The 25,893-nt window shown below is 39.9% G+C and overlaps 1 protein-coding gene across 5 annotated transcripts in view; it reads right to left on the bottom strand.

Annotated features, from left to right (window-relative positions):
- Window positions 1–25,893, bottom strand: part of LOC126263580 (nucleolar transcription factor 1-A-like) — a 205,838-nt gene that overhangs the window by 80,819 nt on the left and 99,126 nt on the right. For all 5 annotated transcript variants that reach the window (XM_049960686.1, XM_049960676.1, XM_049960689.1 and 2 more), the window contains 2 exons: window positions 17,878–17,989; window positions 12,277–12,432 (listed from right to left, as the gene is read on the bottom strand). In XM_049960686.1, the coding sequence (XP_049816643.1) occupies window positions 12,277–12,432; window positions 17,878–17,989 (268 nt within the window). The remainder of the gene's footprint in view (window positions 1–12,276; window positions 12,433–17,877; window positions 17,990–25,893) is intronic.

Below are 25,893 nucleotides of genomic sequence, written 5' to 3'. Positions count from 1 at the left end.
CTTCAACTTCCCCTGGGTGAGGAAATGAAAAAAATTATAGTGGTCAATACACACATCAGATTGTATCAATACCAGTGCCCTCCCTTCAGAAATGCATCTGCTCCTGAATAAGTGATATCAAAAGTTCCATTATGTTCAAATTATTTTGATGACATAATTCTGTCCGGACAAACACTAGAACAGCAACTCAACAATTTGGAATATCTTTCTCAAGTTATAAACTATGCAGAGCTTGATTGTAACTAACAAAAGGTTTCTTTTTCAATACTGAAATAGATTATTTGGGACATCTCATTAGCACCCAAGGCACTTGTCCCTCTACCAAGCATTTAGAGGCTATATGCCAACAAAAATGTGTGAAAACTACAGGCAGTTTCGGGCAAACTGACCTACTATATCAAATTTATTCTGAATGTAGTGCAAATTGCTGCTCTTATGCATCATCTTCACATACAAATGTTGCTTCTCAATGGACTGGATAATGCGAAAAATCATTACAAAAGTTGAAAAAATGCATCGTTTGGTCACCCATGCTCTAGCCACTTTGATCTGCTAAAAACAAGTAATGCTTGCAGTTGGTACTTCATAACATGCAACAGGGGCACTTTAGGTAGGAAACACTGGTTGTCACATAGCATTCATGCTTAAGACATTGATCATGGTCCAAGTCAAGTTAGCTGGAGAAAGAAGCCTTAGTCATCATCTAAGGTGACACAAAATTTTATCAATATCTCCATGGTAAAAACATTTTTCTCATGATGGATCGTAAGCCACTGACCACTCTTTTTCAACTGAAGAAAGGTGTGCCTGATTGCAGGGCACAGACACTGTAATGTTGTTCCTATTTCTTTCAAATCACCAATACAAAATTCCCTATCATCCTACAGCACAACATACAAACCAGTCACACTGCCTCGCTTACCTGTGGGTAATAATGCAGAATTTGATGCATCTAAGGATTATCATCTTCACGTTGATATTGATAATATGGTTTGCAAGCACTGCAAGCTTTTCCCACTGATTGTTGATGGATCACACAAGCTACTGAACAGGCAAGCTTTTCCCACTGATTGTTGATGGATCACACAAGCTACTGAACAGGATCAATCAGTAGAATTGCCAAGGTATTACATTTCTGTGGGTTGGCCTCATAATTTGAAATCAATTTCAATTGCAGTAGTGTGCTTACATTATGCACAATGCTGCAACATCTCTCTTAAGACTGGAAGTAGTATTACTGAATGCTCCTAATAAACAGACTCCAGTCATGATTCCCACATCATTGCTGCAACATGTTTTGGGGAATCATTAGAACTAAGCAACTAGCATGCCAGCATTGTACATGGCTCTGGTTTGGCAAGCAGATACAACAGATTACTGCCCACTGCCATGCATGCACAGATAATCAAGCAGAGCCAAACCTGGAATTTTTCAATTGGCCTTGATCTGACACTCCTTGGCAATGCATCCACACTGATTTTGCTGATCCTTTCTGGAACACACAAGGTCTGATCATTATCGATGTACACAGCAGATATCAATTTGTCATTCCAATAAATTCGATAACTAGCCCTAGCACTAAAAAAGCTCTCACTTATGTCTATTGTTCAGAAGGTTTGTCATGAACAACTGTTTTGGACAATGGTCCGCAGTTTTCTCCATTGGATTTTTGATACCTCTGCAAACAAAATGAGATTCGTCATATCCAAACCCACATTGTTCTCTCCGAACATTTCATCTGTACATTCAAGGCTCAGATGTCCAAACTTGTTGCTTCACCAATGAAGGAAAATGCGTTGTTGTTGTTGCTGTCGCCATCGCAGTTTCTCAGCACTTTGCCTTTTCATGACACTTCACTGGCTTCATAATAAAGTTCCACATGAAGGACTACCTTTTCTACTGCGTCTTTAACAAGCTTCACAACTGGGAATCTGGCATCTTCACTCAGACGACTGACCGAGCTTGTTATACCATTCACAGCAAAATAGGCACCCATCAATGGCACCAAAATCCAGTATGTTATTGTGATAATTCTGATCCTGCCATATATTTTCACGTTCCAGAAATGCTGCTTGAATCCCAGACTGCTGCCCCCCCCCCCCCCCCCCCACACACACACACCAATCAGCCCTTGACATTGCCTGACACATTCGTGCGCATGGAGATCGATCCCTGCCTGCCAATGCAGCTTCTGCTGCTGCAGCATCTGTCACCGTACACAACATCAGTCACGGACATCAAGACTTCAGTATCCACAGCAGTGCCAATGTGCACCCACCTGTACCACTGGATGGACTTCCTACCTCTGGTTTCTTTGGCAGATGTTCCAACAGTGTGGAGACAAACGTCAGGACACAAGTTGGTTGGTGCCATCTGCCATCACACGACAGCCAACATCACCTGCAATACAATGGCACGGACCTCCAACACTAGTGACAACGATGTGCAATTTTGGAGGGGAGGAATGTGATATCGATTGTGTCTGTGGGTGACCATGCACAGTATGTCATGTGCCAATTGTATCTCTACAGAAGAGACATTTACACTGAATATGACAAGTAGCTGTTATAAATGGTTTGCCACACACAGCCAGGAGCCACCACCAGGGGACTCCAAATCTGCATTGTTTCACAGCCTGTAACTGTGATTGGACTGTGTTTCTTTTTAAGCTGCTACACTCAGAGCTCCACCATCAATTATCCGCAGGCTACTCCCAGATCATGCCACACTTATGGAAGAAAGTGCAATGACACTTAACCAACATGGCACATGCTATTGCTACTCTGACTGCTAGTGAATAGTGTAATTCAGTTACAGCAGAACAGAGACGAACTGCAAGGAGACTCAAGGATACAATGTTACGCGTGCCTAATACTATATATATATATTGCAAATAAATATATTTATGTTTTAATCATGCTGTAGTGTTTGATGTGTTCTAGAATTCTTTGCCTATTACACTGATGAACACAACAGCAACTTCAACCTTGATTATGCTTCTTAGTGACTTTCATACTTCTCACTGAGGGGCATGTTGCAGTGGAAATAAAGCTGGAAGAGGGAATTTCATGTGTGAAAATCTCTCTTAGAATCACAAAGAATATGCCGTGAGGATACGTTCAACCAAAACTGACCTTTATAGTTATCACCTATTCATTCCATTTGCAGGTTATTTTATGACATTTAGCTGTAAACTTTAACCTGTGATTGCCCACAACTCATTTTAGTACTTAACTTGAGTAGTCATATTCCACTATTTCTTCAAGTTCCTACTGAGCAATTTTGTAGTCTCTCTTCAGCAGATTGTGTACGCTACTGCCCTAAAAGAGACTGGAGCCCAAAATCTTGCATTTACTTTTCTATGAACCATAAACCAATTACTGCACATGCTAGTGGTTCACACGAGTGTGGTTTTATCTTTACATACTGCCATCATGTAACATTATAAAACACAAATGGAGTAATTATAAAGTATAATATCTTACCTGTAATGAATAATTTAGTCTCTATCATATAAAAACAGGACTCTTTAATCTTTCATACCACAGCCTTTAAGTTATGAAGAAGCAGCCTGCTGATGTCACACTTGAATTAATAAAACAAAGTACAAAGCAGAGCTAGTTTTATGGCAGGCTCTAACAAACTTACCTATAGCATGATCAGCAGAAAATTACGGAATATAATGAGCCAACATAATACAGCTTATTACTTACAACTCACCAAAATCTCTCAAAACTGTATTCAAGTGCTTGCCCATCCTCTTACTTTTCATTGTTTTCCAGTTGCTATCTTTGTCTTTCCTTCTCTGCTTGCAATTTTAAATCCTTAATCTTTTGCATTCTGTTAGTAATCTCACCTTTCCCTTTTCCAGTGCAAAATACTTAACTTATACTGTCACGGTACACAATTAGCTATTCTAACATTGCAGAAAAGACAACAGTTGTTAAGTAAAACAGTTTGCTCACAACATAAAGATAATTTTGTTGTTGTTGCCTGAAGACTGGTTTGATGCACCTCTCCATGCTACTGTATTTGGTGCGAGCTGCTACCTACATCCTTCTGAATCTGCTTACTGTATTCATCTCTTGGTCTCCCTCTATGATTTTTCCATACTACACTCCAATACTAAACAGGTGATCCCTTGATGTCACAGAACATGTCCTACCAGTATCCACAGCAGTGTCAATTTGCACCCAACTGTGCCACTGGATGGACTACATATCTTCTTTTAGTCAAGTGGTGCCACAAATATTGTCTCTCCCCAATTCTATACAGTATCTCCTCAGTAGTTAAGTGATCGATCCATCTAATGTGCAACATTCTTCTTTAGCACCACATTGCAAAAGCTTCTAATTTCTGTTTATTGTCCATGTTTCACTTCCATACAAGGCTATATTCCAGACAAATACTTCCAGGAAAGACGTCCTAACATTTAAATCTATATTCGATGTTAACAAATTTCTCTTCTTCAGAAATGCTTTTTTGCCACTACCAGTCTACATTTTACATTGTCTCTGCTTCGGCCATCATCAGTTATTTTGCTGCACAAATAGCAAAACTCTTCTGCTACTTTAAGTGTCTTATTTCCTAATCTAATTCCCTTAGCTTTGCCAGATTTCATTCGACTACGTTCCATTATCCCTGATTTGGTTATGCTGATGGTTCATCTTATATCCTCCTTCAACTGTTTTTCCAAGTCCTTTGCTGTCTCTGACAAACATACACTGTCATCAGCAAAGCTTAAAGTTTTTTATTTCTTCTCCCTGAACTTTAATTCTCAATCCACATTTTTCTTTGGTTTTATTTACTGCTTGTTCAACATGCACATTGAATAACATTGGGATAGGCTACAACCCTCTCTAACTCCCTTTTCAACCAATGCCTCCCTTTCCTACCTCTCAACACTTATGACTGCTATCTGGTTTCTGTACAAGATGTAAATAGCTGTTTGCTCTGTGCATTTTACCCTTGCTACCTTATGAATTTTAAAGAGAGTATTCCGGTCAATATTGTCAGAAGATTTCTCTAAGTCTACAGATGCTATAAATGTAGGTTTGCCTTTCCTCAACCCGCCTTCTAAGATTACTGTCTTGCACGTTCCTACATTTCTCCGGAATCCAAACTGATCTTTCCTGAATGGCTTCTACCAGTTTTCCTATTCTGTAGTTTGTGTTAGTATTTTGCAACCATTACTTATTAAACTGATAGTTTGGTAATTTTTACACATGTCAGCAATTGCTTTTTTTGGAATTGGAATTACTACATACTTCTTGAATCTGAGGGTATTTCGCCTGTTTCATACATCTTGCACATGATATGGAATAGTTTTGTCATGGCTGGCTCTCCCAAGGTTATTATTAGTTCTGATAGAATATCGTCTACTGCTGGGGTCTTGTTTCAACTTAGATCTTTGTCAAATTCTTCTTACAGTATCCTATCTCCCATCTCATCTTCATCTACGACCACTTCCCTTTCTATACTATTACTTTCAAGTTCATCTCCCTTGTATAGACCCTCTACATACTGCTTCTGCCTTTCAGCTCTCCCTTCTTTGCATAGTACTGGTTTACCATCTGAGCTCTTAGCATTCATAGAGCTGCTTTTCTTTCCTCCAAAGGTCTCTCTTAATTTTCCTGTAGGCAGTATCTATCTTTTCCCTAGTGAAATATGCTTCTAAATCCTTACATTTATCCTCGAGCCATTCCTGCTTAGTCATTTTGCTCTTGCTAGCAATCTCATTTTTTAAACATTTGTATTGCCTTTCGCCTGCTTCACTTACTGTATTTTTAAATGTTCTCTTTTCATCGATTAAATTCAACATGTCTTGCATTATCCAAGAATTTCTACTTGGCCTTATCTTTTTACCTATATGGTCCTCTGCTGCCTCCAATATTTCGCCTCTTAAAGCTAGCCATTCATTTTCTACAGTATTCCTTTCCCCTGTTCTACAACTGTTGCCTAATGCTCCTTTGTTCTTTCAACTTATACAGGTGCCATTCCTTAATTTCCTACTGTTCCCCAATTTCTTTAGTTTAAACCTACAGCTCATAACCAGTAAACTGTGGTCAGAGTCCACATCTACCACTGGAGATGTCTTACAATTTAAAATCTGGTTCCTAAATCTCTGTCTGACCAATATACAATCAATCTGAAACTTTCCAGTGCCTCCAGTTCTCTTCAATGTATATAGCCTTCTTTCACAATAAAGTAAGTGTAAGCAATGATTAAACTTTGCTCTGTGCAAAATTCTGCCAAGCGGCTTCCTCTCTCATTCCTTTTCCCCAGTCCATATTCATGGTTTATAGCCCAATCTAAGCCACACTTTTTTTTCTAGTTTTTGGAATCCAAAAAATTGCTTGCTGCTTAGAATCAAGTGCAGCAAACAGAAATTTGAAAAATGGTGCTACGAACTGCCACAACTAACTTTTGCCATCAAATAGAATCAGTGCTAGACAGGCACACTTTGCAAATGCAAAGATAAATAATGGCACCAAAATTTCTGCACTAGTAAAAATATATAAAAAATGTTAGAAGATAAATCTACTTCCCCCCCCCCCCCCCCAAAGTTTCTACCACTGAGCCATAATATATCCTCCAATGAAGGATACAGAAATTCAGTCCTTCTGATCTTTGAATGCAGCAGTCTTTGAAATATTCACAGTAACAAATTTCTTTACATAAATACCAACAACATGCACGGCTTTACAATTCTTGCACAAGTTGGTAAGCTGTGGTTAGTTTTTCATATAACATATTATTTTGTTAAGTGCTGGTGTTAGTGTACCATAATGAAGTGCTTAAATCATAAAGCCAAATTCAATAAGGAAGTTATTTCCTTTGGGGAGAAAAGTGCTAATTGCACTGCAGGTTTGCCTAAGGCACCAGCTGAGGTCGGTTTGGTACCACCATTTTTACAGCACTGCCACTACAAATCTACTATGAAAAGTTGATTGGCAAACCTGTGTTCACAACTTACATGAACATGGATGACACACTGTCAGTATCACATACTCTCTTCGTCATAAGGATAATAGAAATCTAAACATGTTGTTTGTTGTTTGTTGTGGTCTTCAGTCCTGAGACTGGTTTGATGCAGCTCTCCATGCTACTCTATCCTGTGCAAGCTTCTTCATCTCCCAGTACCTACTGCAACCTACATCCTTCTGAATTTGCTTAGTGTATGCATCTCTTGGTCTCCCCCTACGATTTTTACCCTCCACGCTGCCCTCCAATACTAAATTGGTGATCCCTTGATGCCTCAGAACATGTCCTACCAACCGATCCCTTCTTCTGGTCAAGTTGTGCCACAAACTCCTCTTCTCCCCAATCCTGTTCAGTACCTCCTCATTAGTTATGTGATCTACCCATCTAATCTTCAGCATTCTTCTGTAGCACCACATTTCGAAAGCTTCTATTCTCTTCTTGTCCAAACTATTTATCGTCCATGTTTCACTTCCATACATGGCTACACTCCATACAAATACTTTCAGAAAAGACTTCCTGACACTTAAATCTATACTCGATGTTAACAAATTTCTCTTCTTCAGAAACGCTTTCCTTGCCATTGCCAGTCTACATTTTATATCCTCTCTACTTCGACCATCATCAGTTATTTTGCTCCCCAAATAGCAAAACTCCTTTACTACTTTAAGTTTCTCATTTCCTAATCTAATACCCTCAACATCACCCGACTTAATTCGACTACATTCCATTATCCTCGTTTTGCTTTTGTTGATGTTCATCTTATATCCTCCCTTCAAGACACCCTCCATTCCATTCAACTGCTCTTCCAAGTCCTTTGCTGTCTCTGACAGAATTACAATGTCATCGGCGAACCTCAAAGTTTTTATTTCTTCTCCATGGATTTTAATACCTACTCCGAATTTTTCTTTTGTTTCCTTTACTGCTTGCTCAATATACAGATTGAATAACATCGGGGAGAGGCTACAACCCTGTCTTACTCCCTTCCCAACCACTGCTTCCCTTTCCTGTCCCTCGAATCTTATAACTGCCATCTGGTTTCTGTACAAATTGTAAATAGCCTTTCGCTCCCTGTATTTTACCCCCGCCACCTTTAGAATTTGAAAGAGAGTATTCCAGTCAACATTGTCAAAAGCTTTCTCTAAGTCTACAAATGCTAGAAACGTAGGTTTGCCTTTCCTTAATCTTTCTTCTAAGATAAGTCGTAAGGTCAGTATTGCCTCACGTGTCCCAGTATTTCTACGGAATCCAAACTGATCTTCCCCGAGGTCGGCTTCTACCAGTTTTTCCATTCGTCTGTAAAGAATTCGTGTTAGTATTTTGCAGCTGTGGCTTATTAAACTGATTGTTCGGTAATTCTCACATCTGTCAACACCTGCTTTCTTTGGGATTGGAATTATTATATTCTTCTTGAAGTCTGAGGGTATTTCGCCTGTTTCATACATCTTGCTCACCAGATGGTAGAGTTTTGTCAGGACTGGCTCTCCCAAGGCCGTCAGTAGTTCCAATGGAATGTTGTCTACTCCGGGGGCCTTGTTTCGACTCAGGTCTTTCAGTGCTCTGTCAAACTCTTCACACAGTATTGTATCTCCCATTTCATCTTCATCTACATCCTCTTCCATTTCCATAATATTGTCCTCCAGTACATCGCCCTTGTATAGACCCTCTACATACTCCTTCCACCTTTCTGCTTTCCCTTCTTTGCTTAGAACTGGGTTTCCATCTGAGCTCTTGATGTTCATACAAGTGGTTCTCTTATCTCCAAAGGTCTCTTTAATTTTCCTGTAGGCAGTATCTATCTTACCCCTAGTAAGATAAGCCTCTACATCCTTACATTTGTCCTCTAGCCATCCCTGCTTAGCCATTTTGCACTTCCTGTCGATCTCATTTTTGAGACGTTTGTATTCCTTTTTGCCTGCTTCATTTACTGCATTTTTATATTTTCTCCTTTCATCAATTAAATTCAATATTTCTTCTGTTACCCAAGGATTTCTACTAGCCCTCGTCTTTTTACCTACTTGATCCTCTGCTGCCTTCACTACTTCATCCCTCAAAGCTACCCATTCTTCTTCTACTGTATTTCTTTCCCCCATTCCTGTCAATTGTTCCCTTATGCTCTCCCTGAAACTCTGTACAACCTCTGGTTCTTTCAGTTTATCCAGGTCCCATCTCCTTAAATTCCCACCTTTTTGCAGTTTCTTCAGTTTTAATCTACAGGTCATAACCAATAGATTGTGGTCAGAGTCCACATCTGCCCCTGGAAATGTCTTACAATTTAAAACCTTGTTCCTAAATCTCTGTCTTACCATTATATAATCAATCTGATACCTTTTAGTATCTCCAGGGTTCTTCCATGTATACAACCTTCTATCATGATTCTTAAACCAAGTGTTAGCTATGATTAAATTGTGCTCTGTGCAAAATTCTACCAGGCGGCTTCCTCTTTCATTTCTTAGCCCCAATCCATATTCACCTACTATGTTTCCTTCTCTCCCTTTTCCTACACTCGAATTCCAGTCACCCATAACTATTAAATTTTCGTCTCCCTTCACAATCTGAATAATTTCTTTTATTTCATCATACATTTCTTCAATTTCTTCGTCATCTGCAGAGCTGGTTGGCATATAAACTTGTACTACCGTAGTAGGTGTGGGCTTCGTATCTATCTTGGCCACAATAATGCGTTCACTATGCTGTTTGTAGTAGCTTACCCGCACTCCTATTTTCCTATTCATTATTAAACCTACTCCTGCATTACCCCTATTTGACTTTGTGTTTATAACCCTGTAGTCACCTGACCAGAAGTCTTGTTCCTCCTGCCACCGAACTTCACTAATTCCCACTATATCTAACTTTAACCTATCCATTTCCCTTTTCAAATTTTCTAACCTACCTGCCCGATTAAGGGACCTGACATTCCACGCTCCGATCCGTAGAACGCCAGTTTTCTTTCTCCTGATAACGATATCCTCTTGAGTAGTCCCCGCCCGGAGATCCGAATGGGGGACTATTTTACCTCCGGAATATTTTACCCAAGAGGACGCCATCATCATTTAATCATACAGTAAAGCTGCATGCCCTCGGGAAAAATTACGGCCGTAGTTTCCCCTTGCTTTCAGCCGTTCGCAGTACCAGCACAGCAAGGCCGTTTTGGTTATTGTTACAAGGCCAGATCAGTCAATCATCCAGACTGTTGCCCTTGCAACTACTGAAAAGGCTGCTGCCCCTCTTCAGGAACCACACGTTTGTCTGGCCTCTCAACAGATACCCCTCCGTTGTGGTTGTACCTACGGTACGGCTATCTGTATCGCTGAGGCACGCAAGCCTCCCCACCAACGGCAAGGTCCATGGTTCATGGGGGGGAATCTAAACATGACGCCTTGTATTCTTCCGTGTTAGCTGTTACCTCATTTAAATCCTGTCCCCCTAACAAACTTGAGTGAGACAGCGACAAATGCAGATGAATATACATATCATGTAATGTTTACATTTGTATTATTCTTAAGCAGAATAGTGATACAGTCAGAAATGAAGCATGACAACCTGACTTTTGTATTGATTTTTAATTTATTTATGACTATAAGTTCTGTGCAGACAAGTTATGTCATTTTAAATATTTTAAAGACTAAATTTATCTACAAAATAAACTTGCTTAAGCTCGCCTGCTAAGCTTACAAATTGAACTCAGCTATTGTAGCTGAATCTTCATCCATGCCATCTAATTTGTCTCTCATATTACAATGAATCAACTTTGTTTCAATTTTGAATGCTGCCTACAACTTCTTTCCCTCTTGGATTTTGACTCTCATTTTTTGGGTATGGCTTAAATTCGAGTCCGGCTTAGTTGGGGTAAATGCAGTACTATTTTTCCTTCTCTTCCTTTTCCTACTATCAAATTCCAGTCTCCCATCATCATCTTAAATTTTTGTCTTCTTTAACCATCTGAATAATTTCTTTTCTTCGTCATATATTTCTTGAGTCTCTTCATCATCTGCAGAGCCAGTTGGCATGTAAACTTGTACTACTGTGGTAGATGTGGGCTTTCCATCTATCTTGGCTAATATAATGTATTCACTATGCTGTTCGTAGAAGCTTACCTGCATTTCTATTTTCTTATTCATTATTAAACCCACTACTGCATTATCCCTATTATCTGACTTTGTATTTATAACCTTGTATTCACCAGAAGTCCTGTTCCTCCTGCTACCTACCTTTTTAAATTTTCTAATCTACCTGCCTGATTAAGGGATCTAACATTCCTCACTCCAATCCGTAGAATGCCAGTTTTATTTCTCCTAATGACAACATCCTCCTGAGTAGTCCCCACCTGGAGATCTGATTATTTTAGCTCTGGAACATTTTACCCAAGAGGACATAATCATCATTTAACCATACAGTAGAGCTGCATGTCCTTTGGAAAAATTACACTTATAATTTTCTTTGCTTTCAGCCATTCACAGTACCAGCACAATAATGCCATTTTGGCTCATGTTACTAGATCAGATCAGTCCGTCATCCAGACTGTTGCCCCTGCAACTACTGAAAAAGGCTGCTGGCCCTCTTCAGTAACCACATATTTGTCTGGCCTTTCAACAGGATCCCCCTCCGTTGTGGTTGTACCTGTGGTATGGGTATCTGTATTACTGAGGCACCCAAGACACTCCATGGATGGCAAGGTCCATGCTTCATGCCAGGAAAGTGAAAATAATTTTATTACTTAAAATTAACTACTGTTTTAGTCTTACTTCTCACTTTAGAAATAATGAAACACTACACTACATAAGCAAAAAGTACTTTGACTGGTAATAATAAAAGAGTTATTTTGAGACTATCTATAAGCTACAGCCAAAAGCTGATCACTATTAGTCACTAGGCAGGATCTTTTGTGTATTTCTCTGATTATGAACATCAAGAATGTTGGAACTGTTCCCTTGGGCAGCTGACTGTACCAAGCGTTCATGTGCACTTGTGACATGACTGTACATGCGTGCACGGAACACTTGCATCAGGACTACCTGGTGACAGCTTATACTACACATGCCAGCATGTACATTGATAAGCATTTGCGGGAGTCATGACACATACGGTAGCTGTTCTACAATGCTAGTTCCTTACCGCAAAAGTAAAGGAATGACTTCCACTCTAGAATAACACACTGTCATTTTGTAAATGGCTAGAATGTCTGTTACTCATAAAGCTCTTTAATTAATTTCTGCAAAGAAACTGTTAGTTACAATTTCAGACATCCATTTTTAAGTTGCTTATAATACAAAGCAGGCCATGATGAATAGTTACCTGATACTTCGCCTCTTCTTCAAGTGCCCAATCAATCCAAACAATCTTTTTCTTCTCTGACATGTCACGCCATTGCTCTTTGCAGCTTTCCAGTACAGCTGTTCTATCAAAGCCAGGATCATTTTTATGCTGGTTCAACTTCTCATTACAGAAAAGCTGCAAATAACATTGCAAATCATGCTAATTAATTACTTGTTTTGTAAACAATTTAACTGGATTTATAGCATGCTTTCTCCAAAGAAATGAATTATGCACAATAACAGATCTCCTTCAAATGGCACAATTATGAGAAAATCCAGTAGACCAACTGAACTCTATTAACCAGCTAAAATGCAAAATATTTTGTTTTGTGTGTGTGTGTGTGTGTGTGTGTGTGTGTGTGTGTGTGTGTGTGTGCTCGACAGTGGGTGGTGGTGGTGATGGTGTCAAGGGGGGGGGAGGGGGGGGGGCAGAGTTATTTTTTTAAGCCACGGAGTACACTTTCTGAGAAACAAGAGTGAAAAGTATACTGCATCAAAATGACATTGTAATGTTCAGTTGTACAGATATGAGCCTCAACTTTGCTGTACATACTATATTTTATGAACTATAAGATGCTATTGACTATAAGACATGCTTTAATCTATTAGCATTTTTTTAAACAACATTTTTACGATTTTTATTATTAGATTGCGAAGCCAGACTAAAAAAGTTCATAGCATATAAAGTCAAACAGACCTGTAAAATCCCTGAAAATCGTCATCATCCAGTTTTGACCATTTTGCATTCTCTCCCCTAATTGCACATTTAGTCTTTCTCACTTCGTTTTATTTTTTATTTTTATTTTTTTATTTTTTTTTTTACTAGCCCACCAACCATGAATGGTTTTTTCTGCTGGTGGAGGGCCGAAATGTCACTCAGCTGCTCTGTTTCCATGTTCTTCTGGATATGCTGTTACTTTCAATTTATAGTCCACATCATATGAATACCAATTATTTTATTTTCCTTTACAAAATTAGCTACTAACAAAAATATTGTGGTGTTGCTGATAGCACAAATCACTTTCAATTCAAGTTCACTGGCACCATAGACTGCAATGATGCATCATAGGCTAGACAGTGTTCTGTGTTTATTATGGTGGGGCAGAAGGGAGACAATGTTAGCAAGCTTGTGAGTCCCCACAACTGATGTTTGTTGCATCAGTGCACTGCTGCTGCCAGTTGAATCCAATGTTGCCAGACAAGAAATACGTTTCTCGCAGTATAGAATATACGGGCATTTTTAAGATTGGAGGGAATTTTAAATCAAACACTGGACCTCTTTATATTAATTTTGAGGATAAAACACACATCAATTTTGGAGGCAATTTTTCAAAGACCAAAGTGCATCTTATAGTCCATAAAATATGGTACATGTGCATTAAAGGAAACAATGTCTATTGTAGGCTCTAAATTTATCTTTCATGTTGACGCAACCAATGTATTATCTGAAGTTTTCACATGACAGAACGTGGTTCTGTAGTGAACAGATGTTAACCTTGCCCTCCCATTCTACTATGCACGGGTCTTCCACTTATTTTACTGCTCTATCAATTGTATTTGATACAGAGAATGGTACCACTGAAGTGTGGCCTTGATTATGGACTGACAAATTGATTTCCACATCACATCTGCACCACAGTGCGTAATGCTACCACATATGTGCTTGATAATGATGCCTTAGTCAAAATTGGCCAATAGCACAACAATAAATAAATAAATAAATTTACAGCCTACAACAAACACTGTTTTATTTTATGAAATACAATGAGGATGTGGACCTACATACAAATACAATTATCAATATTTGGTGTGTACAGTATGCTCCACTTCATTTAAATGCATAGTTGAGGAATAGAAAACGAAACCTGTTATCATAAGTAAAAAGACTTTTTTAAAAGAAAAATAAAACACACTTACAAACCTAGGACAAATCTTACATCAAGCATGAGAGAGCAGTGCTAAAATGAATGGTGGACCACAGAGAATGGGATAAGTGACAGTTATGCAAATGACAAGTATCTTCTCAATTAAGAAACAGTTTGTCAGAAGTAGGATGCAAATTTCAGCGATTAAAAAAAAAAGAGAGATGAAGAGCCACAAGATTAACAAGGAAATTCAGGAAAGCTAAAATGATGTCAGCAAAATGTGGAAAATAGACTAACAACACAAAAGAAAGAATGAAAACTGGAGGGGAACAGGAAATAGATAATCAATACAAACTAGGGCAGATGGACAGACCACAGATTGGTTACATATAATGAGAATCATCAATCATGTTGACCACTGTTAAATATTTTTTACTTGGCCATATGCAATTCTTTCCTTGCATTGTGTTCATACTTCAATTTTTATCACATTTTCCCAGTAAATATATAGAGTGATTATGTGATCAAATGTCTCGGGACACACCACTTAATGGCACTGCCTTAGTCATTAGGCCACGCACTGAGGGCATAGAAGTGCAGGCATAATGTATCTCCATCAGAGGTGTGTTTATATCAGATGAATCAACAAAGATAACAAGAATTTTGAGAGGTTCCAATTATTGATGAATTGTCTCTCTGACATGATAAAGAAATTGATCAAAGGCATAAATCAAACTCCAAATGCACTGTACAAACCAATCAACAGACATACATGTCAAATTCTGAAAAGGATTTCTGTTGCAGATCAGATTTAAAGGTCACTGATGGACCAATCTGACATAAGACAATAAAATGCTTCACGGTGATTTTGCTACAAAGAGGGCACTGCCACAGAATGAATGCACAATGTTTTTGGTCTGTGGTGTAGATTCATAGAGTGGAACTCAGATGAGCAAGTGTGAATATAGTGAACATGTAGCAAGTGGTATTTACCCAAACATGTTGTAGCAATAGCGTAATTCAGTGGTAGTGGTGGTGGTGGTGGTGGGGAAGAGTTGCTCTCCTTGGTTTGGGCTGATCTTTAGGTCTGATCCATGACAAAACAAATAAATCAGTCCATGAAAATATTTTAGGCAGTAATGTGTACACGTGGAAAGAAGTCAATTTTTAAATCGTATTACACCTACCCTTGAGTGAGAAAATACAACTGATAAAATTATCAAGTGTCTATTAAGAGATTGAAATCTATACATATCACACATTGTCAAGCATCTATTTCCTTGTAAAACTTCTGCACCATCTTGTGGACAATCAGATGGTAGTTTACTTCTACAGGTTGCTTAACTTTTCATTATGGAAGCTATATGAAACCAGATGATGTGTTGCAATTTCGCTTCACAACAAATTAATGTATTTTCACTATAATTTGTTTTTTTTCTTAATAATCTAAAATAATTGTCCATTGCCAGCTACAGCTACATGACTATCTGCAATTTGCACTTCGAGTGTTTGGCAGAGTGTCCACTGAATTACTTTCAAATTCTTTGTCAACTGTTCCACTCTCAGGTGATACATGGGAAAAATGAAATCTACATCTTTCCTTGGGTGCTCCTATTTCTCTCATTTTATCCCTATGGTCATTTCTCTCTATGTAGGTGACAGTAAACTAAATGTTTTGGCATTTGAAGGAGGAATCTGACAATTGCGATTTTGTGAAAAAAGTCGCTCTGCAGCAAAAATTTCAATGTTTTTATGATTTCCACCTAACTCACTTATTTTTTCCAATCCATGACACCCCCATTTTCTCATGGTAATACAAAATGATCTACCCATCTGTGAACTTTTTCAATCCAGTAGGGATTCCATAGCACAGAGCTATACTCCAGATGAGGACAGACAAGCACTGTGAAGGCAGTTTTTCTACATTTGTTGCATTTTTCCAAGTGTTCTGCCAATAAAACACAGTATTTTGTTTACCTTCTCCACGGCATTTTCTATGTGATTGTGATGGTTCGAACATCAGTTGTTCATAATTGTTATCCCTAGGTATTTAGTTGAACCCAAAACCTTTAAATCTGCATGTTTTATTGTGTAGCAAAAAAGTAATGGAATTTTTTTAGCACTCATGTGAAGGACCTCAATATTTTCTTGTTAGGGTAAATTGTCATTTCCAAACATGCTATAATCTTATCTGAATCAGTTTATAATTCACTTTGATTTGCTGGTAAACAAGAGCATCATCTGCAAACAATCATAGAGCGAGAGATTATCACTTAAGTTTTTTTTTTTTATACACATTGAGAACAGTAGAGGGCCTGTAACACTTCCTTGGGGAACCCCATATATCATTTCAGTTTCACTATATGACTTTCTGTCAATTACTACAAACTGTGACCTTTCTACAAGAAATCACAGAATCAGTCAGACAACTTAGATGATGCTCAGGAGGCACACAATTTGATTGGAAATTGCTTGTGAGAAATAGTGTCCAAACCCTCCTGAAAATCTAGAAACATGAGATCACATGTTGATATCACTCATTATTTCATGTCAGCAAAGATCTAATTGTGCTTCACAAGAGTGATATTTTCTGAATCTGTGTTGATTATGTGCCAATAGACCACTTTCTTCAAGTCATTTCATAATGTTGGAACATAGTATAGGTTCCAAAAATCCTACAAAAAGTTTATGTGAATGATATGGGTCTGTGACGATGTTATTACCAGCTACTTTATGTTAGGTACATCCTTACTCAATCTTTTTCGATCATCGGAAGTAATTCATGTAGTAATGTGCTGACTGCACAGCAATGCACACAAAACGTGAATTTTTATATATGTGGTTTGTATTGCTTCCCACAATGAGAAAGCAGTTTGGAATTGAGTCTTCTCCATTTCATCTCTCATTGGCAGTTGCAGAAAAAAGGAACATGTGAAGTGGGAAAACTGACAAACTTCAGAGCGGCCTGCATAAGCACTTTGGTGTCATATTTTCCTTTAATAGTGAAACATGAGAAAGAAAATGCTTATTCAGGAAACATATTTATGCTGAACAAAAGCATTAATCTCATGTTGTATCGATTGTGAATGTGACACATTGTATGACCAGGCAATGACTAGTTGCTATTTATGAATCTCTGCATATTTCCTGAGGGCAGTAATTAAGATTGTAGAAGAAAAGGAGCAACTATCAGTGGTAGAAACTAACAACTTGCGTGTCATGAAGACATCTTCCTAATTTCAACAACAAATGATGTTGGCATGTCACCATTTCAATGGAAGAAATACAGAAGATATCCTATATAATCGCAGAATGTGGAATGTAAGAAAATTACTAGCAAAGAAGATAGTGATCAAAATCCTACTCACCCGCACATCACATCTTACAATTTCATGACAGTATACTATAAACCTGCCTGGAGCTGATAAGGCATTTACAACATTTGTATTTTCATCAGTCGAAAAGGGAGGAGGAGGCGCACTAATGTTAGCCAAAATGATAGTCACTAAAAGAAGATGTGCAGTCAACAGAAAAATAAGAATACAATCATGTGAAACTAAACTGAATAATAAAATGTGTGCCAACATAATGAATACTTTGGTGTTTCCTCAAATGTATGATCAAACATTAGAGTTGCCTTGCAGCTTAAAATAGTGCTCTCACACAAATGAAATTCAAAACACAAAAAAATCAGTTACTAAATAACCGAAGAATACCTTGAAAGGAGTCTGAAGCTTTTTAGGCCCTGGTTCTGGATTGGAGGCTGCATTGGCTGCTTTTGCTTCCTTCAGAGCAACAGCTTTTGGCACAAGTTCAGGGTGTTCCTGGCTGCAATAAAATCACAGAATCAATACATGTGGAGTTTCTACTGAAGTATCTCCTTATACAGACTAGTGTGATGGAAGACTTAAATGGTAGTTACAGTGACCATAATTCAACAAATTGCCTGAGCCAAAACACCCCACAACACAAAGGGTGTAACAGATTTTTCAGAATATAATAGACACATACATAAGACAAAAATATGTTATATGGATATGGAACTCATTTCTTACAACTATTTACAGCACATCAGTCTTGTGAAACACAAAGGAACATTACCTAATAGCATTGTGTGCGCGCGCGCGCACACGGCCACTGGGATCCTACTAGGCTTTCCTTTGCACAAAACGTGTTCAAAAATCCTTTTGTTAACAATGACACATGCATTCACCCACAGTTGCAGAGAACCCCAGATACATTCATGTAACCCAGGAGTATTGCATATGGTTTCACAACCTGGGCACAAAAGCTGACTGCAGCTTGTACTGAAGTTTGACACAAAAGAACATTCAAATGCTCCTGCAATTAACAATTTTGTGGATGTAAGTCCAGAGAACATGGAAGGCCACAGATATGGTCCACTTCTTCCTATCGATCTATTGTAGAATCTATTTAGTAGCCGACAGGAATTAACACTAAATTGACCACTTGAAACAGTTGATGCAATGTCGTTGACGCAACATAGTAATAAAAATAATGATGCGAGTCGCCTACCAATATTACCTTTTGTGAAATAAAATGTAATGCACTGGTGGTGAGTGTAAGAATTATGATTTCAACTTAACCACACACAAGCAAAACAGCACTTCAAACATTTCATGTGAGAAAGTTTTGCAAGTGTCTTTAACTGGGTGCGATTACTGTCGGTCACGTATATTGTGATTAAAAAACAATCATTTATGTAATGGACAGCATTTATCCATGTTTTCACAGAGAACACGATCTGTTTGTAAACCTATTGACACATTCCATATCATGGCAAGCTGTCACAATTCATACTAAACTAGTTGGTTTGATTAAATACCTGGTGGTGTTAAAGTCTTTTTTGCCTAGTTACTGGACACACGTGACAGCTTATTGATAGTGTGTTCACTTTCAGTCCAAATCAGACATTGTGAGATGTGGAAGTAAGGGAGTTTATGTTTAATGCCCCAATGTGTCCACCTTCAATCATGGTCAAACCAGTCATTGTCAGATGTTGAAGCAAGGAAGTTAGTGCGTGCATGTGTGTGTGTGTGTGTGTGTGTGTGTGTGTGTGTGTGTGTGTGTGTGTAGCTTATGGGTGCTCGATGGCGAGGTCATCAGCACTCTAACATTAATTAAAACAAATGAATGTGGATAAAATCACTAAAATTGTTGCACACAGTGAGGAGGAAACCTATAAAGTGACATTCATTCACACACTCCCACATCACTTGCATTGAGCCACAAAATCACTCTATCTCATATGCCTGGAGACAACTGGGAAAGGGTAGAAGGCCCTACACATGGGATGAAAACAGATGTAAAACCACAGAAGAGTTAAAAGAAAGACATAGCGAATGTAATCGGCTGACCACTTACAGAAAGCATGGATAAGCCAGTCACCCTCTAACACATTAAAAACATCCCTCTAAAATTTTCGGAATCAAGTTGGACACATCACAAAACTGTGAAAGCTGCACCACATTCATTGAGCTATAAGAGGACTGGGGCCTATGAGAAGACAAATGAGGAGGACCTCCATCTGTCTTCGTGGCTGAAAGGAGGTATGCCACAGCTGCGTATTGGGCTTTATGAGATGCCGCTTATTATCTGTCACTTCCAGACACTCGTCTTCCCATCAACGCCTCACTCTCCACCTTCAACAGTAGGGTGATAGCATGCAGTGGGTTGGTACACAGAAATAACTGAGAATCACAAGGAGCCTCCTTGACTGCTACATCTGCCTTTTCATACCCCTCAATACCCATTTGCCCTGGTACCCAGTAGAAAGACATCTTCCACAGCTGTTGTAGTTGGAGGAGGGCATCCTGGTTATTTTGGACTACAAATATTGGAGAGAGTGAATGGCAATAAGAGAATCTGAACATATAAGGAATGCAACATCCTAGGAACATCTCATCTGTTCCAGTGCCAGCAAGATCTCATATAAATCCGTGTTAAAACATCAAAGTCTCAATGTATTTGATCTTGAGAAAATGATCAGGGGAAACAATAGAGCAACCAACAGTCGCCCTGTTTTGACTCACCTGTAAAGAGAGCTGTGGGTTTAAGGTGCTCACATAAATGTCATAAAATAATATATTAAAAACATATGCAGGAGAACAATATTTCCTGTACTGCACCAAATCTAAAATTAATCTGGGCTTTTGCAGTAATCAGGGTGGCATATGGTTAAAATCCTGGATTTGGAGCTGTACTTTCTCCACATCAAGTGACATCAGCACATGCCGCACGCAGCTCCCAAGCGGCCTTGTTGCTTGTGGACAATTGGAGAAAAGACATTCCAGAGGTGGACGAGCAACAGTATGAATTGCAGGTGACTTCCGGGCTGCATGGAACTTACATGCCTGATACACCATGAAGAGTTGCCATTGAACTGCAAGTGGCAGCTCACCAGCCTCAGAACAGAGACTGGGTGTGGTGCTAGTCCTATAAGCACCAAGGGCAGCCGAATCCCCTCATGGTGGACAGCATCAATTATTTTCAAACAAGAAGGTCTCACCAATTCAATTCATACACTATGCACCCACAATCTAGCCATGAAGGCACTAAAGCCCTGTAAAACTGGAGCAGATGCGCCCTGTCTGCTCCCCTAGACCTACGGCTAAGGCACCTTAAGATATTCAGTGTCTTCTGGGTTCTGGTTTTCAGATATCTTAATGTGGTAACCACAACAGTTTGAAGTAAAAAAAAAAAAAAAAAAAAAAAAAGAAAAGAGAGGCCCAGAAACCTCAGTGAGTCTTTAAAATGTAGACTGGTATCCATCATAATTAAGTCAGGTAAATTAAAAATTGAGAATTGTTCAGAGAGATAGGGGGAGAGGGGGGAGGGAGGGAGAGCAGGAGGGAGTGGGAGGGAGAGAGAGGGAGGGAGGGTTGGAGTGAGTCTTTGCAACTCACTCCCCTAATCTTCACTCTAACTCGTAACTGAGGAATCGCTGTTGCAACACTGGAGAAGGAACAGAAAAACAGCAAAATCATCCACAAATAAGGAGCATTGTATGGGATTACTTACTGTAGACAATATTCTGTTTATCGCTCTGTCTACGGCAAAGACGGTAATACTTAAAACAATGCCCTAAGGGACACCATTCTCCTGCTCAAATCAGTCTGACGGCATTTCACCAACTGGGGACCTAAAAAGCTGCTTAGACAGGAAAGATCACATGAAGATGGGGAGATGGCCACAAAAGCTCCACTGCTGCATTCGCAAATACAGTGTCTCCAAGTAGTATCGTACACCTTACTGATATCAAAGAATATGCTGATACAGTGATGTTTACGTAGGAAAGCCTGCTGAACAGCCACCTCTACTAGAGTCAGGTTGTTGACAGTGGACCAAAATTTCCAGAACCCACACCGAGAACAGCTAAAGACTTGCCTGGTCTCTAGAAACCAGACCAGAAGACAGTTAACCATTTGCTCCAAGGTCATTATAAAGATACTTCGGTAACTACCAGGACGTGTGATTCTTTCCTGGTTTGAGGAGAGGTATCATAATTGCCCCATGAGCTGGGGAAGTGACCTGTTTGCCATATCAAATAAACACATTCAAGGATGATTTCCTTTGACAATGCTGGCAAATGTCGAAGCATGTACTACCAGATTTGGTCATGAGTGGATCCAGTTTCACGAGCCTTAGACAGGGTCGATTCCTCCAAAATGGAGAAAGGGGAATTGTAGGACTCAGAACTGATGGAATTGAAGTCTAACTTACCCCTCTCTACAGCTGCACTGTAGCGACGAAAAACTGGATCCTGTCTTGCATTGACAGTAGTTTATGAAAAATGCTCCGCCAGTGCCTGAGCGTTGTCTCTGGGCGATGTTTGGAGACACCCCTGCTTCAGCACTGCTGCTATTGATTAACAACTGTGTTTATCATAAATCCTCCTGATGGCTTCTCATTCTTTGGCAGAACACACTGAATGGTTGATGGAATCCACGAACACTTGCCATGACCTTTTCTTGCTCTCCTTAATTACACATCGAGCCTTGGCTCTTGCGACCTTAAATGCTGTGAATGCTCTGAAGAACCACATGCCTGGCACGGATTGCTGAGTGGCACTCATTGGTCTACCAAGCTACAGGTTGCCTCCTAAGATGACCAGAGGACTTTGGGATGGAGAAGTCACTGCCATGATGAATCACTTGTGTAATGTGGTCTATCCACTCCTGGACACTGTCACAATGTTAATACACAGCCAGCTGGCTGAACAGTGTTCAGATAGTCCCACTGACCATCCATTTTGGTGGCTTCTCTTCAGGTAACACTCCATCCAGCAGGTGAATGCAGGGTCTGAAATGGTCACTGGAATGAAGGTCGGCAATGGGTTCCTATGGAACAGAGTCTACGAGGGCTGGAGAGCAGAAACAGAGGTTGTTGGCTCAGAATGACCCCCGTAGCAGCAGAGAAATGGGTGGGAATACCTGCATTGAGGATGCACATCTTGTGAGACATCATGAGGCTCTCCAAAACCTGAGCCCAGGGGCACATAGAGGTTGAGCCCCACAAGACATGGTGGGCATTGAAGTCTCCCAATAGGAGAAATGGTCCAGGGAGTTGTTCCATAAGATCTGTGTATGCCTCTGAGTCAACTGTATCTTGCAGAGGCAGATACAGTGAGCAAACAGTGATCCTATGACACACATGAATTTCAATGTCAATAGATTGCAGATCGATAGCCAGGCAGAGAGCAAAGGAGTGGTGTGCATATTGATAAACAAAGTGACGCCTCCTTTGGCCATTTCCCCAGTCAGGTCATCCTTGTGATAAGGCATATAGCACCACAGTACAAAGTATCAGATGCTTTAAAATGTGTTTCCTGCAAACACAAGCACAGGAGGCATTCCTGTGCTTGAGTTTTCATTTCTACCCAAGTGTGGTGTAAAGCCCTATAGTACAGGTACATTAGATGCATTAAAATGCATTTCCTGCAAAAAACACAAGCACAGGGGCGTTCCTGTGCTGGGAATTTCATTTCCCCCATGTGTGTTCTGAACCCATTAATGTTCCACTGTAGTATGGGAGCCATCTATCTCGGGGGTTGCACTTTCATCCTGGGTTTTTACCGGGGAGGGCAGCCCGCAATGGGTGCAGGCTCAGTGTTGGCGCGAGATGAGTGACCCAGTCCACACTTCAAGGTCCATCGCTTCTGAAGAAGATTCAAGAGAGACATCAGAGAGGATGATCTCAACATCATTGGACTGTGTACTCCCTGTGTCTCTCAGTGGGCTATTCTTTGCTTTGGATTCACAGCCACAGAAGTGGTAGTGATTGTGATGGATGGTGGACAAGACTCGATCCTTGGAGGGGCAGGGGGCTCCACAATGTCAACAACCAAGGACTATTCTGATGTTCTTGTGAGAGGAACAGGCTTTGAAATGACTGCAGCAGCACAAGTGCATTGACAACCACAGGTGACTACTGCTGACACTAGAAGCCTCCGCTTGTGTAGCAGCATCAGCTTTATGGACTGTTTAAGAACTGATGCAAGGAACATGGCGAACATTGGCAGCAGCACGGCTTTATACATATTTTTGGCCTAGTTACATGGAATGCACTTTGCAGTCTTAAGCTTGTTATATCTTTTGTTCGTTAAGATATACACTGCAGTCTCAGTTCCAGACAGGATAAGCCCCACAGCTATTCACACACTTCAAGAGAGAACAACAAGTGACTTCTTCATGGGCAGCCTTACCACATTTGCCACAAGTGGCTTCTCCCTTATACCCCAACCATCCAAAGAGCTGGTATTTGAAACAGCACATTGGGTTGGGGACTTAACGCCACACGCTGAGGCATAGGAAACTTACCTTAACATGATCTGGAAGTTTCGTGCTGCTGAAAGTCATTCTTCTTTGGGAATGTCCAACAGATCCTTGCATGTCTCTACACTTTAGCTGTTGTTCAATGCAGTGTGGACCTCTATTTCAATGGCATACTCTCTAAGGCACTTCACTTTCTGCTGCTGGGAATTAGAGGTTTTGACCAATACTGTCCCATTTTATAGCCGCCTGACTGATTTTAATTCCCTGAGATGCCTTCTAAACCATTTTAAATGTAAAAATGGGAGACTTTCTCAAATGGTTCCCTCTCATCTCTTAGCTGCCAAAAACACATTCTGTCCTACAGCACGCATCCTGTTACTATATCTCAAACTATTTTTAACAACTCCAGAATCTGGAGGGTTGGTCACACGAGGTCTTTTGTGCGACTGGGTGTTGGTACTTCCAAGGTGGCCGACCCATTCTGCTGGTACGAGGAATAGGAGGAAAAGAAGATTTCAAGGGGTCCATCTCAGTCTCACGAGCAGCTTGGGAAATACAAGCGCACCTAGAAAGGGCCACTTATACAACTGAGATGCAGCCCATTAACAACTGTTCCACAATAGCCTTGCAACTCATCAGTGTGCAGCACACCTTGAGACTGAGGTTTTTTTTTTTAATAGACATTTTTACAATCGTCATGTTCCGGGTGATCACACCAAGATCCCTGTTCCCTGTGACACACAATGCTCCACTGCTGCACCATACAGTGGTCACTGAAGCTTGTTCAGGGCTTATGGTGACAAGAGGACTGGTGGTGCTTACCAGTCCCCAGCTCAGTAACTCTGGGGTCGCCAAACCCGTACTCATCAAATGAATGCTGAGCCCCTGAGAGCTTCATGTTTAATGTCTCACCAACTTGAAAGTCATTATAGACAAGGACATAAACTCAGATGATCAAGAATGGGGCAGGATATCATCCATGGCCTACATGAAGAAGCCATTTTGGCATTTACCTGAACTATTGATGCCCGAACCCCAATAGCAATTTGGGGATCTGAACCTCACTCTCAGTCTATATCAACCCATTAACTACCATTCATCTGGCTCAGTTTCAGAGAAGTGTGGGCTATTTGAATGGATGTAGATAAGTACAGATCCAAGTTACATCAGGTGTCATGTATATTAAATTCCAATACAAGTCGCTGCCTTCTTTGGTGCAAAAGGAGGTGACAAATACCATATTGATGGCACCTTTTATCCAATGGTTCATCAAGTGTACATTTTATTTGATTAACTGTAACTGGAAATTTGAAAGTAACTGTAACTGGAAATTTGAAAGCAACTGTAACTGTTATTGATGGGCAGGAATATTTCAAGACTAATTAAATAAGCAACAGGGACTAATTTAAAAGTATGAATAAAATGACAGGGTAAGGAAACAGTTCTTTGGGTTTTGAACAAAAATTCTGCCACTTTAGACAGCCATTTACTTCACATGTTCTCAATGTGCTGTATACCTAACATGCAAGAATTTAAGTGGGAGAATTGCTAAATAATGCTTATCTTCAAGGGTACCAAATGTTTTAATGCCAGTAGCTAGTGAACGAAACTCTAGAAGACTTTAGTGACGCTACAGTGCCTAATGGCAGTATGTGGTATGTGTGCAGCCAATTCTACAATTATCCTAGGTTTAGTCTACCTACAATTTTAATTTAAAACAACAGAAAATCCAGGAGGCAATGTAACAATATAATGAATATAGTGGATATACTGAGTCGGAAAAAGGCACAGCAAAAAGACTGTCGGAAAGTTAGCTTTCAGTCAACAAGGCCCTTGTCAAAAATAGACAACACACACACACACACACAGTGCGTGCATGCAAATGCAACTCATACACACACATGACCGCAGTGCCTGGCTGTTGGAGCCTGTTGGTGA

The sequence above is a fragment of the Schistocerca nitens genome, chromosome 1 (assembly GCF_023898315.1).
Source record: "Schistocerca nitens isolate TAMUIC-IGC-003100 chromosome 1, iqSchNite1.1, whole genome shotgun sequence".
Lineage (NCBI taxonomy): Eukaryota > Metazoa > Arthropoda > Insecta > Orthoptera > Acrididae > Schistocerca > Schistocerca nitens.
The sequence above is the reverse complement of the archived record's forward strand: the minus strand, read 5'-3'. Positions and strand labels throughout refer to the sequence as shown.